The sequence below is a fragment of the Onychostoma macrolepis genome, chromosome 16 (assembly GCF_012432095.1).
Source record: "Onychostoma macrolepis isolate SWU-2019 chromosome 16, ASM1243209v1, whole genome shotgun sequence".
NCBI lineage: Eukaryota > Metazoa > Chordata > Actinopteri > Cypriniformes > Cyprinidae > Onychostoma > Onychostoma macrolepis.
In genome coordinates, this window is record NC_081170.1 from 22,112,592 (window position 1) to 22,140,191 (window position 27,600).

General features: G+C 35.3%; 1 protein-coding gene across 1 annotated transcript in view; it reads right to left on the bottom strand.

Annotated features, from left to right (window-relative positions):
- The window catches only part of fhod3b (formin homology 2 domain containing 3b), a 181,231-nt gene that overhangs the window by 152,240 nt on the left and 1,391 nt on the right, over window positions 1–27,600 (bottom strand). Inside the window, 1 exon segment of the mRNA XM_058746369.1 lies at window positions 12,469–12,575. Within this exon segment, the coding sequence (XP_058602352.1) occupies window positions 12,469–12,575 (107 nt within the window).

Sequence of the window (27,600 nt, forward strand, 5' to 3'; positions counted from 1 at the left end):
AATACATTTTAGATAACATTTTCAAATACATTGTAGCTTCATTTTTAACATTTCTGTCACCTTCTAACTTAAAAAACAAGAAGGATGATGATTACCAAAGTATATTCATACAGAGGAAATCAGTAATCAAGAACTTCTGCTTTGAGGAAGGTTTGTGGCTTGCCTAAGACATAGTTTATATTTTATTATTAATACAATAATTTTTTTTATTATATACAGTATCTCACAGAAGTGAATACACCCGTCACATTTTTGCAAATATTTTATTATATCTTTTCATGTGACTACACTGAAGAAATTACACTTTGCTACAATGTAAAGTAGTGAGTGTACAGCTTGTATAACAGTGTAAATTTCCTGTCCCCTCAAAATAACTCAACACACAGCCATTAATGTCTAAACCGCTGGCCACAAAAGTGAGTACACCCCTAAGTGAAAATGTCCAAATTGGGCCCAAAGTATCAATATTTTGGGCAAGGAGTTCACCAGAGCTTCACAGGTTGCCACTGGAGTCCTCTTCCACTCCTCCATGATGACATCACAGAGCTGGTGGATGTTAGAGACCTTGTGCTCCTCCACCTTCCGTTTGAGGATGCCCCACAGATGCTCATGCTTGGCCAGTCCATCACCTTTACCCTCAGCTTCTTTAGCAAGGCAGTGGTCATCTTGGAGGTGTGTTTGGGGTCGTTATCATGTTGGAATACTGCCCTGCGGCCCAGTCTCCGAAGGGAGGGGATCATGCTCTGCTTCAGTATGTTACAGTACATGTTGGCATTCATGGTTCCCTCAATGAACTGTAGCTCCCCAGTACCGGCAGCACTCATGCAGCCCCAGACCATGACACTCCCACCACCATGCTTGACTGTAGGCAAGACACACTTGTCTTTGTACTCCTCACCTGGTTGCCGCCACACACGCTTGACACCATCTGAACCAAATAAGTTTATCTTGCTCTCATCAGACCACAGGACATGGTTCCAGTAATCCATGTCCTTAGTCTGCTTGTCTTCAGCAAACTGTTTGCAGGCTTTCTTGTGCATCATCTTTAGAAGAGGCTTCATTCTGGGACGACAGCCATGCAGACCAATTTGATGCAGTGTGCGGCGTATGGTCTGAGCACTGACAGGCTGACCCCCCACCCCTTTAACCTCTGCAGCAATGCTGGAAGCACTCATACGTCTATTTCCCAAACACAACCTTTGGATATGACGCTGAGCACGTGTACTCAACTTCTTTGGTCGACCATGGCGAGGCCTGTTCTGAGTGGAACCTGTCCTGTTAAACCACTGTATGGTCTTGGCCACCGTGCTGCAGCTCAGTTTCAGGGTCTTGGCAATCTTCTTATAGCCTACGCCATCTTTATGTAGAGCAACAATTCTTTTTTTCAGATCCTCAGAGAGTTATTTGCCATGAGGTGCCATGTTGAACTTCCAGTGACCAGTATGAGAGAGTGAGAGCGATAACACCAAATTTAACAAACCTGCTCCCCATTCACACCTGAGACCTTGTAACACTAACGAGTCACATGACACCAGGTAGAGAAAATGGCTAATTGGGCCCAATTTGGACATTTTCACTTAGGGGTGTACTCACTTTTGTGGCCAGCGGTTTAGACATTAATGGATGTGTGTTGAGTTTCTGTCACGGGTCTGTCTGTGCGGTGCACACAAAATACTAGCGGAGACGAAGGTTCAAAAGGGAATAAGAGATTTAATATAACTGGAGACGAGAGGGTTCACACACACAGGGTAAAGTCCACATCAACAATTAATAACCGACAACTGGAACTCAAAAGGACAGCAACTAATATAGTGGAGATAACGAGTGGCAGACAGGTGAACACAATGAAGGTGATTAACTGATAATTAGATGATGGCAGAAACTAGGTCACACATGGGGAATGAAAACACAAACAAAAGTCCATAACTGTGACAGTTATTTTGAGGGGACTGCAAATTTGCACTGTTATACAAGCTGTACACTCACTACTTTACATTGTAGCAAAGTGTCATTTCTTCAGTGTTGTCACATGAAAATATATAATAAAATATTTACAAAAATGTGAGGGATATACTCACTTCTGTGAGATACTGTATTTATATTTGTTGTTATTATTATTTACATCTATTTCAATTAGATTTTTTTTTCTTTATTAATTTTTTATTAATACATTTTAAATACATATCTAATAATACATTAAATTTATTCTGGCGTTTAATTTAGTTTAGTTTAGTTTACTTACCAGAACAATATTTTATATTTTAACCTATTTTGTAATATAATGCAATACCGTAATCTAGAGTAAAAAATTTTTAAAAATAAACTATTTTCCTAATAGGTCATCTACATTTTTTTCATGTCATTTTGAAGTGTGCAATTTTTGAAATATAAAATACGAGGCCATGCCTATAGGTCAGAGACACATAAAAATCAACAGACACAGACAGCATCTGTCAGCACAACTTTTACTAAAGCAACTTGACATCACTTGCAACTTAATCTTTCTGCCATTGAAGCTAATGAGTAACTGGATCTATTTCATAATGAACTTGCACTTTCCTCGCCAGTAACATTAGCTTGGCTACTAACCATAACCGTACTCTACAGCGCCCTACATGCTCATTATCAAATTAAACGGCGAGTCTAAGAATACGCATGAGATACCCAGAGGAATCCAATTTTTGTATTTCTGGAGCAATACGGAGAAAAGCGCAGGAGAAATGGATTCTGAGGGTGAAGCTGTATGTCTTGGCTTTTCGTCTTGGCTTGATACTGTGAGAATTTCTGCATGTGGGTGCCTGCCAAGCGACTACATGGCTGTGGACAGTCTAGCACATACGGTATGGCTGACATAGTGTGTATCATCCTGCACTGCTGTCCACGCCGTTTCCCAGAGCGCAGCTCCGCTGGAGAGAAGATCTGCAGCCGGATGACTCAGTCTTTTTCCACAGCTCACGGCCCAATGATTTGACTTACCCAGACAAACGTGCCCAGCTTTGTGAAACAGAATAGCCCCTGCAACCTGAGATCTGTTTGGGGCCAAAAGGAGAAAGTGTCTCCAACATCGGCCACGTAACACCAGCAAAAGACACAGACAGCCTCATTATGCTTATCCAAGACAAATTACCCTGACGTTAGAATTTCACAAGCATGAAGAGACCTTTCGCATCAGCTCTGTTGCATAAGAAGACAAATAAAAAACCGTTGCACTGACAGTAGATGTAAATGGGTAGTCTAAAAACCAGTCGATAATTTGGCATTAACAATCTGGCATTAACAATAGAGTTCTTCCAAATTAAATTCAACTGGCAACTGGAAACTTTTAGCCAAAATAACTTACAGTGCATTCAAGAAAAACATGTTATCAGCATGTTTATCAGTTTACTGCCTGGAATTCAAACCCACAACCTATCCCTTTAGCAAATGTACCCACTCACCAATACAAATTACTCTTCCATTTTTATATATCTAGTGGCAAGTTGCAACTTCATGCCTGCTATTAAAGATACAACTATATTGAGTAATGCAAAGATTTCATATTAGGTAAGGTAATACTATGGTTAAAGGACTCATATTTTAGTCGAAAGCTATGGCTTGAAGTTAAAAAGTCTTAATAATGGAATTTGTTCCCTACAACACACAGTTTTTCACTTCACAAGACATTAATTGGTCATATGGATTACTTTTGGATTATTGTGCTGTTTTGGGTTTTTTTTATCAGCTGTTTGGACAGATAACTTTTTATCAACTTATTATCAGTCTGATGGCACCATTCACTGCAGAGGATCCATTGGTGTAATGCTAAATTTCTCCAAATCTGTTCTGATGAAAAAACAATTTCTTGTACATCTTGGATGGCCAGAGGGTGAATACATTTTCAGCAAATTTTCATTTCTTGGTGAACTCTACCTTTAAAATAAATAAAATCAAAGTTTTGTTGCCAAGGTTTCAATCTGCAGTGATGTTCACTGCACTTTTTGACCAATTTGAAATGTTGAAAATCATGTTATAGAAAAATCAACACATACAGATACTGTATTTAGGCTACAAGATGCATCAGTTAAGACAAAGTACCACTCAATTTGTCCAATTACCGAGACTGTCTCCAAATCATAGGGTTCCTCCACCTACCATATCCAAATTTGACTTTTGCTTCAATCCCTCACAGCCTCTTTATGTATATTCGTGACCAATTAAACACTGTATAGTGTCTATCCTGACTAAAGTCTCTGGAAGAAAGAGTGAGCAAGGGATTCTGTATTCAGGACTCTACCCTGGCAAATGAATAAACAAACCTAACCTCTGCAGGTTAATCATCACAACCCCTGAACAGACCATCATAACAAATGCTTGTCTGTGGGGAAAGTCGAAGTTTAAAGCAGACTCAGACCTCTGAGATGAGCTAGCACAGCGTTCTGCTCTTTATGTACTCCCAAATGCCTTATAAACCCTGATCCTGGCCCCATACAGTCTCTCCTGGGTCTGTAGAGTCATGCCAGGCGCACTCTAACCAACTTTGACTCCTCACCACCCGCCTGTTTATGGAATATCACACTATGAAGTCCCATAAAGACACAAAAGGAGGGAAAAATGGAGAGGGAGAAAATTACAGAGAGAAGACCCTTTGCCGACAGGTAACGTTTACCTCCTGCATACTTGGACCCGGTTCAAAAACAACCATTTGCCTATAGTGCACTAACAGCAGACTATACAAGTCCTCCTGGAACAGATATGACTCAGCAAATAAGCTAGAAATTAAGTTTCACTTCTCAAGTGTTTCTCAAGAAAAATAGTTTACAAAAAATACAGAATTTGACATAATTTTCTAACTCTTACTCATCTTTTTCTTTTCTATGGAAAACAAAATGTAACATTTTGAAGACATTTGTCCATGCACTTTTCCATGGAATTACAATTATTGACTGTAACTTTGAGCTTCAAAAAGGACACAACCATGGATGTAGGTGAAACATCACAGAAAACCAAATGTTTAAGGCATAAAAACATATGCACATGTGTACATTGATGAAAAAAAAATTAAGTATAGTGATAACAAAGATGGTCTGAATGATTTACTTGCTTGCATGCAAACCAGCCCAAAAGAGCAATATTGGCTCATTTGGCCCAAGTTGGGAAGGAAACCTGTTTGAAAACAATTATTTCTGCAGTACCATTTTGTGCCACTGGTGGTGCTGAAATTCCACAGAGCCTTTTTATATTTTATTCACATAAACTATATTTAGCTTGAAGCACCCTAAATTTGTAAAAAGCTGCTAAAGTACTATCACCTGTCAATCTATTCATAAGACTCTCTAAAAACAGAGATCATAGTAACACATACACGGCACCTCAGTGTTTCCAAACTTTCGACCACAGCTCCTCTGCCTGCCATTTACTTCAGCAATAAAGGAAAAATCCAGCGGTCCAGCTGAGCAGCCTCCTACCCCTCTATCCATGTAATCCGCACAAATATTTGAAGCGTTCCCATTAAAAGAACTAGGCGTTTCTCCAGGGCCAGAGGCTAACCGAGTCCGACGACAGCTCCTCCGGCACATCGGCCAGGAAAAAAAAACAGTTCAAGAAAAATATAAGACGACAGAGAAAGCAAGAAGGAGAGAGACTGGCAGAGGTTTCAATATTTAAAGAAAGTGAGATTTTGGACACATTTATTTATTAATGTTAACAGTTTTCTTCAAAGTAAAAGAGAGTTCAGGGCTTGAGTGCCAGTGATGTGAAAGAGTTTTGAGTCGACAGAATTGTCACTTTTCCCATCTTCTCCCAGTGTTGTGTTATCACTATATCTTCTACATTCTTTCACCAATGTGCATATGTTTTAGATCTTGTATAAATTTTAGTTATACTTTTATATAACTTGTATAACTTTTTTAGATCTTGTAAACTTATTTTAGTATTATTTATATTCTATTATAGTATATAATTGTATAAATTAGCATTTTTATATTTTAGCTTTATTTATTTATTTTATATTTTTAATTAGCCATTTAATTACCATTTTTAGCTTTTATTTTCTTCCGATTTTAGTTTTCATAATTTTAGTACTTTAAAACATAACAATTTTCAATCAGAAATTGCTAGTAAATTTCATAAATAATTACAAAGAAACAGCAAGTAACATTAAACATGGAAGCATGGAAGTAAACATGGAAGTAAAATTTGAAGTAAAAAGTATTTTGAAATGTTTTTTTCTTGTCAAACATACAAACTTTGATATAAATAATATATTCTCTGATAAATAATGTTTTGCAGTGTAGCTGACATGGCAACATTTCTCATTTGCATTTTCATCTAATATTTATATTTTATTTTTTCCCACTTTATTTATCCATTTGTATAACGATTTTAAATATTTTTTAACTATAGACTTAAACTTATAATTTTAGCTGGTTGGGTAACATTTTGTTGAAATTGCAACTTGTAATAGTCTTGGAAGCATATAAACTTACAAACATAAACTACATTATTGAATTATAAACTTCAAAGCTTCAAAAATTATAAACTTAAAACTACTAAAATGTAATTTACTTCTTTGTAAAGAACATTTCATATTAAATAAAAATAACAATATTTTAACAAAAAATATATATTTTTATTTATTTTATTTTTCTAAAATATAAAAAAATAAAACCTCTGGATAAAGTAAAACATATTTATGGTTTTTCTGGTAGGGCTAATAAAAATGTTGGCAAATCAAAATCAAAAATCAAAAATACTTTTGAGCCCTGGTGTAAGAGAGAAATTTTGTTGGTAGTTTGCCAAAGCTGAGGGTCCGTACTAACAGCAATGTGGGATTAAATTTGGGGCCCTGTGTCAGGCTCCGACAGCTTTTTCTGCATGAGGTGGTGTGGTAATGATTAGGATGGTTAAGCCACTATGACATAGAGATATCCACCTTACAAAATGAGGCGTTAAAGGATCATTCCTCAATCAGAGCGCAAAGTGACTTCATATGACTGAGGCACCTGTGGAATGCAATTTGTAATCTGTATCCATTTCTGATTGTCCCTTTGGAATCCCATCACAGGCCTCCAGGTTCCACATCAAGAAAGAAATCTTTAAGGACATGGATAAGCAACAAAAATAAATCACATTTTGTATATAATGACGTTATTCAACAATGTGCATCAAAGCAATGGAGAAAATGTACTATTGCAGTTCTCAGAACTGTTAATCTCAGTTTGAAAAGAACTGAACACCAAAAGAGGGAAAAAAAGAGAATTAAGCAGAGCTTGGTAATTCATTCCAGGCCTAATGTAAACAGTAAGAAGATACAGTAGCAACAATGAGGCAGCAACAAAAGGATCTCAAATTATTCCTTGAGCCAATTAGCCTACTTTTTTGTGTTTTCAGCAATTGATGAAATGTAGGTCAGACACATCACATAAAACCACAAAACAGAGAAGGAGGAGAAATGGGTTCAGTTTTAATCACGTACTTCGGCCAAGGTTTTTAGACCCCGTAATAAAGCACAACTGCAGTAAATGGAGGGGGCTGTGAACTCCAGCCCATCCAGGCCATAAAAGCCCACTGTGCTGAATTACCCTGTTATTAACAGTAATGTAGTCCTCCATTCCAGCTCTCCACAGCCCACTCAGACACTCTGCATGGGTCTAATAATGCACACCCTTGATAGCCTCTTGGGAAGTGGTTGGGGGGGTCATGAAGACAGACAGAAGAGCGGAACAGCATGCCAGTTGGTGCTACCATTCATTTCTCAGAGACCTAAAGAAGTGGCCCTTCAGCCTCTCACTCATCCAAAAGACATCCATTCACTACTATGTCTTCCACTGTATTTCAAATTTGAGCCCAATCCAGTGGAAATAAAATGGGGCTAGACCTGCCTACATCTCTAAATATTTGCGGCCTTGTCCATTAATGGCCTCAAATGCCAAAATTTAGCATTCAATCACTGGCGTTTGGCAGTTTCTGGAAGCTATGTCAACTCAGTGGCTAGAAAAGATAGCAATGTTGTCTAATAAATCTGTGAGTCAAAAGCCATTCATTGGGGTCAAAGAAAAACTTGTTTGTTTTATTTTATGTTTAAAAGGGTTTGCGCCAGTATCTGATCCGATTGATGTGAGAGGTCATGTCCACTGTGAACACTCATTTATGGAAACTTGCTTTTGCATCAGGTTAAAAAGATAAAAAGGCAATTGTGGGATAAAGTTTAAAATTAGAAGTCACACTGTGATATATATCCAAAATCTCAAGAAATAAATCAAAATTACAAGAAATAAAGTTATAAATTGTTTATAAATCATATAAAAATATAAATCAAGTTATAAATTGCGACTTATGACTAGTGACTTTGGTAACACTTTAGAATAGGGAACACTTATTAACTATTAACTACAATAAATTTTCCCTCAATAAATTACTAATTTGCTGCTTATTAATAGTTAGTAAGGTAGTTGTTACGTTTAGGTATTGGGTAGGATTAGGGATGTAGAATAAGGTCATGTAGAATAAGGCATTAATATGTGCTTAATTACTACTAATAAATGGCTAATATTCTATTAATATGCATGCTAATTAGCAACTAGTTAAGAGACCTTAAAATAAAGTGTTACCGTGACTTTATATGATATAATATTGCAATTATGGGAAAGTTACATTGAGAGAAGTGAAGTTGCAATTATAAGAAATAAAATCAATTGTAAGATAAAAAAAGTCAAATTGTGAGCGATAAAGTTGCAATTACAAGACAGTCACAATTGTGACATTGACATATAATCATATATAACAATTACAAAAAACAAAGTCATAATTGTAAGATATAAAGTCACTTTGTGAGTGATAAAGTTGCAGTTACGCAAAATAAATGTGTAATTACGAGAAACAGTTACAAGATATTAAGTCATAACCGCAAGACAAATTCACATTGCAAGAGATAAAGCTGCAAGTATGGGAAATAAAGTCAACTGTGAGTCAAAATTACAAGAAACAGAATCACAATTGTAAAAAAAAAAAAAAAAAAAGCTGTCGGAAACAGGCTTCCAGACAAATGCCATGCATATAAAACTGCAAGCTCAACAGATTTTGGGGGTTAAACAGTATTTTAAACCTTCATTAATTTTAAAGAAGCATCTACTCTTGGACTTTGCTCAACGAGACAATTAACTCTGAATCTTTCCAGCTTTCTTAAGACCGGAGGCTGATGTCATCTGTGCCCTTGCCAACCAGTCAGGTATTTTGAGGGCTGGCTGAATAGAGGCCTGTCATAGAACGTCTTTGGTATGCGCTGAAGATAAAGGAACATGTGCTGTGAGATTTTAAGGTCTTTCTGATAGCTTTACATGGAATGTTTAATGGAATGCACGTCACAGGATTGTGCTTATAGTTGCCTCCAATGTAACAAGATGTGAATACAGACCGAAATTTAGGTATTAAGAAAATAGTCACCCAGAGGCTATTGAGAATCAAGCCAACACCTTCAACTTTCACCTTCTAACATTCTAACCTCTTCCAAGACAATAAAGGTTTTTAAGGAGATGCGAGTAATTTATCCATCTGTTGGCCCTCTGATCTATAAGCAAAGCAAGAATTTTCTCAATGTGAATGGAGGGAGACCTGGAGAAATAACCACTCAAACTGATGTGCAATCTAGACTACTAATTACACAATAAAATTAAACCATCTAAGACAACAAAAAAGAAAACATTACAACAGCATATTAAACAGTGTCATGGATCCTCATGAGATATTTTATCTTTAGAAGTGATTTGTGATTCAGGCTTAGTGATTAAAACTGACAAAGCGACTTAGTATACAGTTAATATATATTTGTCTATTGTAACATTAAACTTTACGCACATATGCTTACAGGGTGAGGCTTAAGTGGCTTGCTCATTTGTTTCTTTTTTTCATTTATTTCTTTTTTTTTTGACAGTTTGGAAGTCAGAACATGGAAATAATTAAAGGAAAAATTTTGCCAAAAGTGAAAATCTGTAATTATTTATTCGCTTTCATGTCGTTCCACACCAAAATGCAATTTATTTAATGGAACATAAAACAAAAATCTTCAGGCAGCTCTAAAGCTCCAAAAATGGCAAAAAAAATAAATACCATAAACAGACTGAACTTTAAGAGAGTCAATGCAACTGGATTAGTGAACAAATCATACTTTTGAGCAGTTTCTTTTTAAAGGGGTTATGAACTAAGAAATCAAATTTCCCTTCATCTTTTGACATATAACAAGTCAACGTACTATAAAAAATGCCTGTAAATTTCAGAACTCAAAACTTTCTCTTAAGTTCAAAAACACAGGATTACTCCATCAACAAAACCACAGAGATCCCCTGAGGATTACAAGTTGTGAAAAAACAGTCTCTGAATTGACTTCATTGCGATCCTAACACCAGATCTACATCGGATGCAAGAGCTGTTGCATTGCATCGTGAATCCATTTCTCTTTCACGTCAAAAGAGCAAGTGCTTGGAGTACATCAGAAATAGAACAGACTATCAGTTTTAGGGTTGCAAAATTACGGGAATTTTCAAGACTGGAAACTTTCCATGGGAATTAACGGGAATATATGGGAATTAACGGGAATTAATGGGAATAAACTGGAAATTTGCAAAATTTCAGGAACTGGGAACTTAAATGTAGTTGAGAACAAAATCTTGCAGCATAATCTTGGTTAAAACAACCAGATTTAATGCAATTTCAGTTTAATTTCTACTCTACACACTGCTCAATCACACACAGCACACTGCTTACTGCGGGGCTATCGAGGCCACGCCCCCTAAATGCACTGTGCTTTCCTCCTTAACATGCACAGATCATTTCTTAAATCCTGCAAAAAAAATTGTGCTTTGTGTAATATACTGTGCAACTAAATTAGGCTATACCATAGTAAAAACAAATACACTGACTGAACAAACATTTAGGTGAGATAATAATAAAACAAAAGTCTAAAAATGACCCTCCCCCCACACACAATCCTCTCTAGTCACCTAAGAGAGGGATTCCCCTCCATTTTCTCTGAAGCTGCACTTGCTGCATTTGAGCCCAAAGACTACATCTAAGTTTTGATATTCTAAATATATTTGTTCTATGGGACTCAAGTTTAACTAGTAAATACCAAAAAGTGTTTACACAGTAGCTAGACAGTTTATGAGGTGCTGTGATCAAGCTGTGATGCTCCTTCTGCTAGCAAGTTTTCTGTTATCATATACAGAAGTACAGTACTGGTCAAATGTTTGGACACATTACTATTTTTAATGTTTTAAAACATTGCATATCTTTTGCTCATCAAACCTTCATTTATTTGATCAAAAATACAGAAAAAAAAAAAAGTAATATTGTGCAGTATTGCCGGTATTACAATTTAAAATAATGGTTTTCTGTTGTAATATACTTTCAAATATAATGTATTTCTGTGATGCAAACCTGAATTTTGAACATCATTACTCCAGTCTTCAGTGTCTCTTCAGACATCATTCTAATATGCTTATTGATTATCAATTTTGGAAACCTTTGTGCTGCTTAATATTTATTATTATTATTATTATTATTATTACCTGTGATTAATTTTTCAGGAATCTTTGATGAATAGATAGTTTAAAAATAAAAAGAACATTTATTTAAAATAGAAATCCTTTTTTAACAATACACTACCATTCAAAAGTTTGGGGTCAGCATCTTTTCTCTTTTTGAAATAAATTAATACTTTTATTCAGCCAAGGATGTGCTCAATTAATAAAGAGTAGTAGTAAAGACTTATTTTTATTAGAACAGATTTATATTTTGAATAAACACTGTTCATAAGTTCATATTCATCAATAAATCCTGAAAAAAGCATCACAGATTCCCCCACAAAAAATCCAAAAATGTCATTTTTAAAATGTGTATTAATTTGCATGCATGTGAGCCTATGATCAAACAAAATGTTTATATTTATGTTTGTATATGATACAGTTTTATAAATTTCCCCAAATTTCCAATTAATTCCATAAATTCCTGGTAAGTTTCAAACTTGGAATACTTTCAAAATTCCCCAGTTTTAAACAGTTCAAATGAAGCTTTCCAGAGAGACTGAAAGTAAAAGATAAGTCTGACTATACTGGATCCAACAGCAACGTCGCAATACATCAGTGTGAGTAACCATGTTTTTACCACTATTGCATTGTCTGTTCCAGATAGTTTGATATATACTGAGTATTTATACATTGTTAACCTAAATAACCCATATTGTTTTAGAGTACATCACAGCAGTGTCCAAAAATGCATTTCATGACCCCTTTAATGCACTGGTTGATTCAGTTCACAAATCAAAATGAATCATTCATTCATGAAAAATCAGAATGAATGATTCATTCATGAAAATCTACTTTTATGGTGCTTTTTGGTGTTTTTTCATGTCATTTTTAGAGATGAACAGTTGTTTTATAGAAAACAGTTGCGTGAAGATTCTTTAAAATATAATTTTTTTTTTTTGCTGTTGCTTACCCTCCATCCTCCTGAAAGCCTTCAAGTTCATCTCTCTGCTCGGCCAAGGTGGACTCCAAGTCCAGATAACTGCCATTATGAGACAACTGCAAAGCACAGTCATCGAGCTAAGAGAGGGACAAAATGAAAAAGACAGATTTAAAAAATATTCATATGCAACAAGAATCAAAGTAAGTTCTTAAAACAAATAATTGTTATGGAACATTACATCTTAGTGCAATCATAAATACATATTCAAGTAAACCATCAGTAATGCCAGTGCACTGGATATGCATGGCATCATGCTGAGCCTTGACATGTCAGCTATGTGCTTTACAGGAATGCACCATTATTTTTTTATTCATAACATCACACAGCGTCATAAACAGTGACATACCACACTTAAGCGGTCCTTTCATGCTCTAATTCATATTTCACTTCAATATCAACTCATTGACATAGATACTGCATAAAACTAGGTGTTACTAAAGCTTAAATGTTCTTAAAGTCATTATGCTGTCATGTTTCTACACTACCTTAATTGATAGCCACATCTTGCCAGAACATTATTTCAAAACGTGTCAGATGCATATCAATATCGCAACTGAGGAATCAAAAGAACTTGTCATAACTTCAAAGCACTCTTATTCAAAGCATTCAGACTGAATCTGATTTATAGAAGTGTTGTGAGAATCCCATCCACACCATTTGGAGATATGCAGCAGTCTTTAGAGGTCTGCTCCGTTGGAGGCCTGCCTGTTTGTTGACACTCAATTACAGCCCAGTGATGGGATTTGAAACCTCCCAGGGGGCCGTTGCCGGGCAGCAGCGTGAACTGTCAATCAACGCTTGAGCAGGGTCACCCGCAACTCTAAACATGCTAATTACACGCAGTGTTTCCAGTTGATTCCCCCAGCACCAGATCAGGCCTTTAAGCCCCTGCCTGGCATACCAAGCCACATCCAGCCCCTGGGACAGGTAAGAATATCCTTCATGCGTGATACCAAGAGGAGTTTACTTTTGCCAGCATGTCTAGAATACCAAAGGGGTCTTTGCTGAAAGTCTCTGTCCTCACCTGTAAGAGCTTTGGAATCTAAGTAGCTTTGATTTGCATCGTTATGAAAATACATACTTGGACAATAATTGATTTAGCTAAAATTACCATAAAGCTACCTCAGGAGTGCTATGTGCAAAAGTTAGAATTAAACGTCTTAAATGTCAAGCCTACATATGGGGCATGGGATACCATTTGGGCCAAATATATTTGGGTCAATAACAAAATAGAGTATCTATGATAAGGAAAACACAAAATAAAAAATAAAAAACTGAGTTTAAAACATATATGCCAAGTTCTTAGAATATATTCTACACACTTTTATACTATTTTCATATGAAATACCATTATTTAGAAAGTTTACGATTAATGCCTCTAAAATGCCTCTGTGGTGTAACCATTTAATAAAATCATTATTTCCAAACAGGTTTTGGAAGATTTTATTTTTTACATTTTGTAAATGTTTAGATTTTTTTGTGTGTGTGTGTGTGTGTGTGTGTGTGTGTGTGTTACTAATATTACTTTTTGGGAAAGTCGCACCACATGACATTGCCTTGCTATTAACAAGTCAAAAGATCCAATATTTCTGGATTTTGTTTTAGATATTTTAGATTTTTTTTTATTATTATTTATTTATTTATTTTTTACGTTTTTTAGATTTTTAGAGTTTTTTCAAGGTAAAAAGTACTTTTTTCAAGTATAATAAATTAAAATGTGTTACTAATATTACTTTTCAGAAGAGTCGCAGCACATGATATTACCTTGTTATTAAAAAGTCAAAAGATCCAATATTTTAAGATTTTTAAAAATATTTTTACTTTTTTCTTTTTTCTTTGTTATTAAAAAGTCAAACGATCTGATCTAGGAGACTTATTGACCTTGACTCAAAGTCATGAGGGGTCAGTTCCTGTTTTTTGTTTTCTCTTTTCTGCTCCACATGATTTGGTGGACGATGTCAAATATAATGTTTTCTTTCAAGAATTTTTCAGTATGACACCAAGACAATTGTATGACCTGGATACCCTGATATCCCAATTTGGATATCTTCTCAAAAAATGAATTTTAATTATAAAATAAAAAACATGCTTATTATAGAAGAGGTGCATTCGAGTGACTTTACGTATGAATTGCATTATAAATGTATTTTTAAATCAATTATTATATAGATCTGCACCAAAAAAAAAATCTTGCTACCCTGAATGGAGCACCTTACCCAAACCAGACTCTGTCGGGGAAATAACTGCAATCTCTGTGCATGATTAATCCAGCCCAGAGTTTTGGGCTGTGTTTACCATAAAGCCACTGTCTCTATTTCTTCCTCTATCTTGGGCAGCACTGAGATAAAGACAACAGACTTTCGAGCAGATTGCAAGAAGCCTGGTAACAGGATTACCGTTCTTCTCCACCTCCCAACACCTTTGACTGCCTGTCTGCTGCGAATTACACACCAGTCAACACCATTAGGTGTGGCAGCTAGAAACCTTAAGCCTCTTTCCACAGAAATTCCAGAAAAGTAGTTCCGGCAACTGTTCCGGTACTGCAGGATTCATTCATTCACACTGACAGAGCATTCGCGTTTTCTGTGCTTGCGAATTTGACAGGAAAAATGTCAACATAGCTAACAATAAAAGGAGTTGGAGAAGGTCCGTATAGAAAAACGCAAAAAAAGAAGACAACAATACCTGCAAACTAGAGTGATTTGCTGCAAAAATGTCTGGAATCCAATCTCTGTTTTAGATTTCAGTTGTCCTGGGATGGAGTCATGTAAACCACAGCCGATTATTTTGTATTTGTGTATTTTATTACAGAATGTTTGAGCAATAACCTGAGTTGAACATTACTTTGCACTTGATGTGAATATTAGAGATGTACATAATACCATATTTTTAAAAGTGACCGTTCATTGATCTGTCTGAATGGCTAGTCCACTAATCGTCTTATGGAAGCTCTGTATAATTAGGCTAGTTTCAGGTTCATCTGAACCTGATTGGACGTGTTTCTTATAGAGGCGTTTACATAAGATATATTGACGAAGCAAAATAGAATGGAGCTGAATGTTCAAGGCTTGTTTTTAAAACTCAAACTATTTTTAACTTGACAACTCATGGCAACTCATGACAACTCAACTCTAAAAACATACAATGTGATGCAAAGGCATCTATCTAAACTTGTATGGCGACAGTGCTTTATTGAGAAATTTAAGGGCACTACTTTTCCAAAAAAGTTTTATCATGAAAACTGACTAACAAGTAATCCATCAGCACAATAATTTAAGCAATATCAAACCTAAAAATATAGGAAAACAAAGTCGTAATCACTTACTAAGTAGATGCTGTGTGTAGGTTTGTCACTGAAATTCTTGGAGCCATGGACAAAATTTGTTATAGGTCCGGGCCCGGGACAACATTAGTTTCTGACAACAGTCCTGGCTGCACAACAAGTCTATCCTAACAAATTGTCAGTGAACAAATATTAAGTATGCAGAGTAGAAATTTTAACAGTAGAAACCATTAAAGAAAACATTACATCATAACATGTCCAACATTATCCATTAACAGGCTCTGTCATTCAATTTCCAGCCACAAATTACAGTAATTTAATTAAAAGTGGACAGAAAGAGTGAACAGAATAGACAGAACGAGCAAGGATGCTACTGTAACTGGTAAAGGCATTAAGGCCAGAAAAGCTTTGATCCCATGGCCACTCTATTCCTTTCAAAGATCTAGTGGCGCCCAAATACCATATTCATGTCGGAGAAACAACACACAACATGTGGTCAGCCATGGCAACGATGACTGCACTGTTTCATCTTTCAAGGATCTACATTTCTCATCAATCCATAAAATCCAACAACAAGTTCAGTTAAGCATGATATAGGACAGGGGACTAGAAGGAAAATGATGAGGGCGGTTACAAATAGAGAGAGTTTAATTTAACATGTCCTTAAGATAGAAAGAGTGCTACACAAGATTACAGCCCAGATCTGAAGCTGACAGGAAATCCAGACACGCAAGCCAAAGTCGGGCTATATTTAGGGCACATGGACCTGGTAGAGGCATGCCTGCTAGAGGTATAGGAGGGGTGTGATGTGAAAGTAATCATAATGAAAAAAAAAAAGAAATACAAGGAAGTTCCACTCATTCTCATTCCATTCACCAGCTTTAAAGTAATTTGCAATACAGTGAGATTTTTGGTCGTAATAATTCTGATATTTCAAAGAAGAAAAAAAAGTACCAAATTATTTAAAGGAAAATGATAAATAATCAATGATATTTGTCAAAAAAATACTTTTACCTTGGAATATTTAAAACCATTTAAAATAAAAAATGATTTAAATGAGTAGATCCACATGTATTTAAGGAAAAAAGGTTATTCTCTTTTTCTTGATGGCTACAGCATGACAAATTAGTCAATAAATTAACATTTTTGATGTAAATGGTATCTTTTTCAACTAGGCACATGCATGTGTGATGGTACTCTCGTGAATGGCGGCGGATTGCCTCAGAAAAGAAGAAATCATTAAAACAAAGGTGTTATTTTTGTTTTCTTTGTGCACAAAAAGTATTCGCGTAGCTTCATAAAATACGGTTGGACCACTGATATCACTTGGACTATTTTAATGATGTCCTTACTGTCTTTCTGGGCCTTGAATGTGGTAGTTCCCTTGCTGTCTATGCAGGGTCAGAAAGCTCTCGGATTTCATCAAAAATATCTTAATTTATGTAAATTAAGATAATAATTAATAAGATAAGATAGTAATTAATGACAGAATTTGTATTTTTGGGTGAACTAACCCTTTAACTAAGAGATTCTTTCGCTTCTTATTCATTAACCAAAAAAATTAATTCAAGGTCAGTGGAACAGGATTTTGGGCCAATGAGATTTCAGTGTGGTAAGGGCTATTTATGGCAAGATGATGAAAATAAAAAAAACAGCTACTGATAAAATGTTCTATTGCACAATGCTGTAGTTTTTCATGGCAAGTTGGGGAAAAACTAAGATTAACAGAACAGATATCACAGGTTTATCACTGCCAGCTTATCCTGAAAGTTTTGTTAGAAAACATACCAGGAATGCAGTTCAGATTGGATCATAAGGGGATTATCACCTAAAAATGAAAAATGTGTCATCATTTACTCATCCTTATGTTGTTCCAAACCTGTGTAATTTATTTATTTATTAATTTATTATATATTTTACAGAAAAAGATTTTTTTTGTTTATACAAAGTCAATGGCGTCCAATGTTGTTTGGATCCCAATGTTTTTCAAAATATTGTCTTCATAATTAATATTCATTTTTGAGTGAACTATTACTTCAACTCATTTCATTCCTCTTAAAGGCATAGTCCACCCAAAGCTAAATTTTGCTATTAATTTATTCACCCTCAAGCCATCCAAGTGGGTGACTTTTTTCCACATCATTGTCCGGTGCTTTATTAATATAACTATATACACGTTTTGGTGGCGAACCAAATATTTGAACCAGTTCCTTGAAACACACTGACCGAAAGAACTAGTTCACAAAAAAGAAACTTCCCCGTTTGCCTCAGGCTCTGAATTACAGGTAATAATGTTGTAAATAATTTTCAGTTTCCTGCATAGATCAATGATTTCACTTAATAAGACCTCAATATATCATCAGAAGCCATGGGTATTCATTTTGTTTTGCTTGTGTTGCTTTTTTGACTCTCAAATTGCCGGTAGCTGTTGACTTGCATTTTATAAATCACCAAGGACCACAGTTTTAGCTAAAATTCTTCTTTACTGCACTAATGAAGAAAAATGTCACCTACATCTTAGAGGGTGAGTAAATTAACAACAAATTTTCATTTTTGGGGTGAACTATCCCCTTACAATAACAAGAACTAATCCTGAATCATCTCATAACTTCAGGCTCTGTTAGCTTAAAATAACTCAGACTTAGATCTAAGACTAAACTCTTCCTTTTAAAACATTGCAAACATTAAAGTGCCTGATACCTCAGGTTATAAATCCTCGGGCAAACATTATATATAGCCCATTATGTTGTTATAAGACCCTTATGTTAGACCCTTAAACTGAAGTGTTGCACTTCGTTCTCAAGCCAGAGCTCCCTTGTCTTGGCTCGAGAGTTGTAATGTATTTACAACTTCAAGAGGCAGAACGTAGATTGCTTCCTAAGAACTTGGCAGGGTAATTGAGTGGGGGGGGAAAAAACATTTTTTGCTTAATTTTTTCCTCCTTTTTGCAGTCTCCAGCTGTGCTCCATCTTTCTCAGATTGACCCAGATATTTCACTGCAAGAGACCCCGTGCAGGTACTTCAGATTAGTCACCCGGCCGGGAGCGAGGCAGGGACTCTGATAAGCATCAGACGGATGCGCTCGCTTCAGTCGGCGGTGGAGTTCCAGCAGTGGGCTCCGCTCCATGTGCTTTCATGTCAGCTGTACCGTAGAATCAATCAGACTGAAGCAGTGAACAGCATTCTGCTGACTGCCAGGTGCCTTACATTACTATCAACAGACGGTGAAAAGGCGAGGGACGGCTTTAACCGTAATGTGCTGGTGTTTGGCGGGAAAGAGTCTCCCTTCAATATTCTTCATCGTGTAAATTCTACAATCTCAGTCTATTTGTGCTCTTCATCAATTTCTAACTGGAGGAAGTGTTTCATAAGGCTCACAGTGATGGTGTGAGATTCACCATCCTCTCCTTAGAATGACATCAGCTCCTTTAATAGGGAGGTGACTGTTTCTGAAATCTCATTTTCACTTGTTTACCACCCTTGTGGCAAGGCAAAGGCAAGCCAATAAAAAATAAATAATCCATGAATCTATTAAATTGTATATCTAGCATTATGATTTGTATTAAAAAAAATCCTCAATACAGTAAGAATTGTGAGGTCGGGCAAGTAGTTCAGATTTCTACCTAAACTGCCAACATTTTTACTGGTACCAAAAATTAAGTATTTAACATTTATTAATTTAATTTTAATCAAATTAATTTATAGTAAATGTACATTTCTGTGTTTAAACGCATATTATTTGCATGTATTATTAATAAGCAGAGTAGATTTTTCAAAGAAAAACATATTTTTTGTTAAATGTTAAGTTTCCTTTATACTATACAGACAATTGTATTTGTAAATGTTTACTGTTTACATGTATTATTTAAGAAATATTTTTTTGAATATTTACAAATGTATTATTATACTTTTTACATGTTTGCTGATTTTTCTTAAAAAAATAAATGCATACTCTTTTTATTAACAAGATATAATGGTGTTTTTTTTACATGGAACAATAAGAATGTGAATAAATTCATTTGAATTTTCAGTTAAACTATTAATTTATTTTTAAAATAACAAGCACTGATCATGAGTCATCTCATAACTTCATGCTCTGTTATATTCCCGTATTTACATGTACTATTTAAAGGGGACCTATTATGCAAAAATCACTTTTATAAGGTGTTTGAACACAGTTGTATTGCTACGGTGTGTGAAAACAACCAGCCTATAATGTTAAAAATCCACCAACTCATTTTTTTATAAAACCAATAAATCATGAACAGTCTCTCCAAAAGAGCTGCTTCAGATTCTCCCTCTGTTCACGTCACTGAGGGGAAAAAGTCCCGCCCATTTGTGACGCTCTCTGCCCTGTTAGCATAAACACAGTCATGAGTGAGAAGCTGCGGTCCGCCATTACTGGAGATATATACAATGTCAGCACCAAAGAGGCATTACAAGTGTTGTGTTAATTTATTATGCACAGTATAATCAGATGACTGACTTTGAAACAGAGTATGTTTTCTGTAAAGATAATAGGCTTTTACTAATAGTGGAATGTTTATTTGCAAAGGCTATCACTGCTTGAGCTCTTGAAGCTCCGCCCTCTTCTCTGGGAGCAACAGCTCATTTTCATTTAAAGCAACATACTCAAAATCAGCGTATTTGGGCTCATACCCTAAAAGTACCAATTTTAACAAGCTATAAAAATTCATCTGTGGGGTATTCTGAGCTAAAATTTCACATATACGCACTGGGGACTTATTTTGCATTTTGTAAAAAGTGGCATAATAGGTCCCCTTTAAGAAATCCTTTTAAAATATTTATATATAATATAGCTAAATATATAGTAGTATTAAATTGCCAAATGTTTATAAAGAAAAAAATGTATACTATTTCATTAACAAGACAATTTTTTGTTTTAATATTGAAAAATATATATATATTATTACTATTTATTATTTGCATTTCTTTTTCATTAAATGTACATTTTTTATAAAGAAATTTCTTCAATTATAATTGGAATTATTCAGCCAATTGTACACAAAGCTCCAAGACAGACATACATTTGGAGTTGACATTTTTAATTTGACATTTTCAAAACATTCAGTCATTAAAAACTCCTAAATTAATGTTAGAATTTACATTTATCTGGAAATTTAGCTAATTTTAACCAAGCTGACACACAGAAAGCCCACATAAATGAAATCAAAAATGTAAGATGCAGTGACTGTTCCGTCAATTGTCCAATCACATTTACACGCATAAATACCAACACACAAAATGCGCAACAGAAGTTAGCTCTACTACATAGAACCATATGTAAAAATTTTAAACATACAGGTAGGACTAAATAAACAAGCTCCAGAATCAACAGTAGTGCAAAGGATTAGAGCGGTAGCAAAGGCTGCAGGTCCAGGAGAGCTCCTGGATTAACCGTATAACTGACGGTTCCCCACCCAGCCACTGACCCTGTGACCCTGTGGTCATGGGGATGGAAAGCCAGGCCTGGACTTCCTCTTCCAACCACAGAATACAGCACTGGCAAGCAAGCACAGATATGGGGATGGCCTAAAAATAAGAGCACACTGGGAACTAGCGTCGCTCTCCAAATCCACACGCAAAATTTCATCCTCAATTTCAACTCCAAGCTCAGTTTTAGCCAGTAAAGGAAGGGAATAAACTTTCCTCATTCAGAAAAGTTGCTCTGTTTCAGTCACCACAGACACCCTGGACTCCTCAGGTCATGGATGATAAAATATAAAACAACATCCTGCTAACTGCATTGTAGCATATTAACCAAGCTGCTTTTATTAAATCTGTGAACTGTGAAACCAACAGCGGTCTGCAAGTTCCAGAAAGTCTAGTTCTACATCAAAGGCATAATTAAATGACATAACAATGTGCAGCAGCTAAATGAATCACTCGTTGACACGCTTCAGCCGCTTGATGTGTTAGCAATAAGTATTTCTGTGTTTGTTTCCATTATATAAATATAAAAGTGTCTGTGGTTGCTTTCTAAATATGCAGCGCGCAATTAGCAAACATGTTAAAAAGGGTTTGTCGCATGTATGGTGACCACAACAGCAATCGTTTGCATTTCAAAGGCGTGTGAAGCCAACGAGAAACGTGGAGCTTTTTTCTGCAGACGGTGCCGAAAAATACAGAGGAAAAGTCACTGGGCTGCAAAAACCTCAACTCTGCATAACAATGTGTAAGGCTAATCCAGAATTCAGCCGCAAATGTGAAGGGCTAGCCTATATTTTACAGCATTTAGCATAACTTCTCATTACCAGACTCTGTAATTTCGGCAAAATTCATGCGCAAACAGAAAAGGCTTCCCGAAAAAAGTAACTCAGTGAAGGGCCGCATCCATCAAGAGTAAGACTGAGAGATGCGTGTGTGTGCAAGTGCGTGTTTGTGCATGTGTGTGTCTGTGTGTGTGTGTGTGTGTGAGAGAGAGATGAATCAGAACGCAAAAAAAAATCTCTGTTTACCAGATTAATAAAAAATAAAGATGGAATTGCTTCAAGTTTCTATACTTTTCATTGTCATTCACCTTAATGTCAAATAATCTAACCATTAAAAATACTTCAAATCATTATCATGAAGGTAAAGCGAATTTTACTTCTGTAACGCGTCATATTTTGGAGTGAAAAAGGATATTTGATGAAAAACATATCTGTCAAGAATTGATTCAATCGTGAAAAATGGGTGTTACATACCAAAACAATGCCTGAGTAGCTTTGTGGCTGTTGGTTAAAATTAACCAATAGCCCGTCTGGCCTAAGTGACATCAGCAGAAAGTCAAATTCGTTTCACATGAAGAGCAAGTTAACGCATTTTGATCGATTATTACAAATTCAAATATCCTTTGGAAAAGCATGCAGCAATAAATCATTCAATCAATAAACACAATAATGACAAGAATGTGTAATATGCAAATAGGATGAATTTTAATTTCATGTTGACTTTAAGGTTTAAGGATACAGTGTGTGCTCTATATCACTACGTCAGTCTGGTGGATGTTTTAATCTTCTGTAAGATAAAACATGACCAAAAGATGCATCTGGCCCAGATGTTTTACAAAAGAAGGACATCCTTAACCAGGACTAATCAATCCAGAAACGAGGTAACTAAACCATCTGAAAATACATTCTATGCAACAAGGTCAGAATGTATCGCAAACCATATCAATAGAATTTGGAAGAGGACCAACAGTTACATTACGCTGACAACGTTTCAAAAACTTTTCTAACAATATAAGACTTTACTATCACTTTTTTTTATCAATTTAACACATCCTTACTGAATAAAATAATTAATTTCTTTCAAAAAAAATACTGACCCCAAACATTTGAATGGTATATTGCTACAAAAGATTTTAAATAAATGCTGTTCTTTTTAACTTTTAATTCTTCAAAGAATCCATGAAGGATCATGTGACACTGAAGACTGGAGTAATGGCTGCTGAAAATTCAGCATTGCATAACAGAAATAAATGTAATTTTAAAGTATATTAAAATAGAAAACTGTTATTTTAAATAGCAATATTGCACATTATTACTTGGGTTTTCTTCTGTATTTTTGCTCAAATAAATGCAGCCTTGATGAGCATAAGAAACTTATTTAAAAAAAACACTGAAAATCATACTGATCCCAAAGATTTGAATGGCAGTATATATACTAACCCTCTGGTGTCCTACAGAAACATTACTTGTTCTTCCCAGTTAAGCAATAATGGCTCACTCAAGTGACTCCAACTAATCAAAACCAACAGCAGTGTCACACCATATGGTTCATGTTTCTCAGCCAAGATCAATTTCCCTAACCCCTGCATCCTAGATAAACAATGTATAATGCTGCTAAACCATGTCTGTGTATCTTACAGATATAAACATTAGAATTCCTCTTCATTTTATTCAAGTATGAACAGACAAATAGGTCCCAGGCATTTTATAACCAAGTTCCAAACTCCTGATGGAATTGTTTGACAATATTGAAAAACTCTACTAATGCACTTTTTGATTAAGGACATAAAAGTTACAACATCCTTGTATGACACCCTGGACACTTAATAAAGCATGTCCCATCTGTTAGTCTTGCTGCAAATGAAAACAACAATCAAGACAAAGATGGACTTTGTTCAACTGAATGAATCCAACTGGCTCATTTGCAGGCTGATGTTAAATAACATGCCAGCTCATCACATCCCCTTTCCTCTTTTTCTCTCTCTCTCTCTGTTTCAATGGTCACCATATACTGCTCTTTACTTCACTGACACTCCCATTATCTCTGTGGTTCCTTATACTACTTACTGCTTCATTGTGAAATTGGGAAAAACAAACTGTTGGCTCAAAGAGAATTTGAATCATATCTCATGTTGCTAAGCTGCCAACAATTGATTGTTTTAAACTGAGAATTGTGTGGAGGAAGTCGAAAGCTTTGCTGGGACCTCCTGATGCACTGGAGAAATGATGCCCTTGAGGATTCATCCCAAGCTGGATAAAAGCAACTCAGAAATCATAATAAAGGATTTATAACGGTGCTCACAAGTTCCAATGGATGCTGTTTACTGGAAGAATCCTTCAGATCTGGTCCTTCAGAAGTGAACCAGATCTTACAAGATAGGACATGTTTGCATGAAAGTCATTTCAAAATACAGCTATCAACTCCAATTTCGATTATGCATGTTTAGATCTGTAGATCGGAGACATAAATTTTACACAGAAGTGACTTCACTTCTGCTACTTTCTGTTGGTCAAAACCATGTGACCAACTTGAACCTGTTACAAAATCTGCCTGGAAAAGATCTTCCATCTTTCCTATTAAAACTAATCGAATTTGTCCATGAAAATGCACCTTAAGTATTTCATACATCATTTCTCTCAAACTCTGATGACTGTCATGCATACATGGTTCAAAGATAAAACGTTTTATTTTGGTGTCCACAAAAGTAATTTTTTATACATAGCAAGTCATGGAAAATGTCAAAAATGGGTGAAATAATGTTCCATCATCATTCAGCATAACAGATATATATCTAAAAATGAAACATACTTATTCTGACTTGTACTTATTACAATATATAAAAGAAAAAGTGATAATACTGAAATTTTCTTATATTTTAAATGATTAAAAACGTCCTTACAAATGGGTAAAACCTAGTGAAGGATAGTGGTAAAGATTTAAAATTACTTTTATTTAACCTTTAAATAAAGTATTTTAATGACATCTAATTATTCTGGTTCTAAACATGCCTGACAAGATTTTTTGGTTGGTGATACTTTAGTGGGCGTTTTCTGTAAATCGTGGTAAAAATGTATGATAGACATTATTTTTGCTCAGAAAAAAATAATAATAAGGCAATTAAACAGGACACATTCTAACCTACAAGAAAAAAAAATTGTTTTGTTATTGTTTTGACAGTGGAAAACTCCTTTTTGTCATTGACCCCCATATATTTGAATAATAAACTTTTTATATAACTTAAGATGTTTTGTTCAGAATCCTTTAATTGAGCTTAGAAAGATCAAATTATATCTTCAAATTCAAATTATGTTACATTTTTGGACTACAGTGTTACCAGATGTGTTTCACAGAAAATATGTCATTAGGGTCATCGGAGAGAGAGTATAAAGTAGTACAAAATTCTAATTCTAAAACAAAAGTCAAATAACTAATGAGCATCTGGACTTATTTATCCATCTGCTGAAAATGTTTCATCACTCATTCAAGTGATTTAAGGAACCGTCTTAATGATGAGGACTGAGTCGCCGAAATACTTCCATGCATGTTTGTTTTGGAAAGGTCAGTGCTTCAAATCACAGTAATGATCCACTCATAATGAAGCAGCTGTGATGCACTAAAAGTTCCATCGATGACTGGTAGTGGGTGAGTCACGGTAAATTTTACCGAGCGAACAATCACAAACCAACTAATGGTAACAGAGTTCACATTCACCAGTTTGGAAACTAGCTCTGAGTACACAAGAGAACAGTAATGTTCCTATACAAACAACAATGAATAAGCTATACACCAAACAGGGTAGTTTGGCCCCTTGGAGGACCCTTTTATGTGGACGGTCATCACTGACAGTCCCAATGACAGCTGTAGAATCCTGAGTATGTGGACATGGCATGTTCAAGCATTCAGTCCACCCAAGTATGGCACTCAGCTGCTGTGCGTTCCTCTAAGACCACAATAACAGCACTCCTAAAACCTGCTTAAAAGGATAACACTGTTTATGTGGTGGAAATGAACCAAGTTTAAGACAACAATTATATCTTACACAGTTGGAGAAGAACCTCAGTTGTTTTGGGTCATGCCTGTAATGAAGGAGAGCTGGGTAATTTAGAGGTGAGGTTTATTACAGGCTGCGAGAAGAGACAGGATGTGAATATCTACACTATCAACACCAGTTACCTGTCATTCCTATTATGATATCAGAAAATCGATTGCTTATAATAGTTTTGTTATTGACTGTATTTAAATAGAACAGCATTAGCTAACTATTTGAGTCTGAAAAGTTGTGCGGTCCCACTTTATATTAGGTGGCCTTAACTAATATGTACTTACATTTAAATGAATCATTTGGTACAATGCACTTATTGTGTACATACATACATGTTTTTACATTGTACTTATATTTTTAAATATACCTATATGTAATTACATATGTAATTAATTTATGTAATTACATTTATAATTACACTGTTGACCCATCCCTTACACCTTAACCCACCCTTAAACCTACCCAGACCACCAAACCTGTTCCTAACCTCACCCGTATCCCACCTCAATAGCAGCAGAAGTGTTTTTCAATACAACATGAACACAATAAGTACAAATGTACTTATTTTTTGATGTAAGTACATAGTAGTTAAGGCCACCTAATATAAAGTGTGACCAGGTGTGCTTTAGAAGCACTGACAATAACAAACAACCCCCCGTGTGCACAGGACAGTGCAGACTTTGGTGCAGTGCAGCCCACAATGCACTGAAGTATCCTGACATCATATCACTTCTCTCTAACAGTGCATTGGCGCTGCATAGACGCTATGGCAAGCCAATTTAACATTCATTCTTTTGCACTGTTACTTATGCTACAATTTTATCATCTGGTTTTATTCAAGTTAAAATGATTTTAAATCACTGAACCAACCTAAATACATCCATACCAACCAAAACTCATTTTAAGGGTTAAATCAAGCAAAATTTGCTCTTTAAAGTAACAATGCAGGTTACCACTTTTTACAGTGTACTAGTTATTCCAAAAGTGACCAATATATTTTTCAGGTTCACTGGTGATTATTCATTAGTACTGGTTGCCAACAGTAACCAGTCTATTTCAATTAGTCACTAGTACTTATTCTTTTGTTGCTAGTCACTATCCCAGTAGTGACAAGAATTAACTATACTTATAATAACTATAAGTTTTTGATAACCACTTGCTATTTTTTGTCAACTGAATCTGTGGTTTAAAAATCAACTATGTACTACAAACATCAAATACCAGTTTTACTAGTAACTAGTACTAGTATTTTTTTAGTTATCTGTAACTATTTGAATAGTTACATGTGTCTGTTCCAAGTGCTTATTAAACAGATTACTTATTTATTGACACTAATAGACTAGTACCTATTTATTAGACATTTTTATCTATCCAAACTGCTATTAGAAACATTTCCTTTCTTAAAATTAGTTAGAATTGTTGTTTACAATTTATTAGTCAGAATACTTTAAATTACACTAGTTTACTAGATTGGTACAGAACTTCTATCAAACATATACCAGTGTCTATTCAATTAGAAAACTGAAACAGATAACTAATGAAT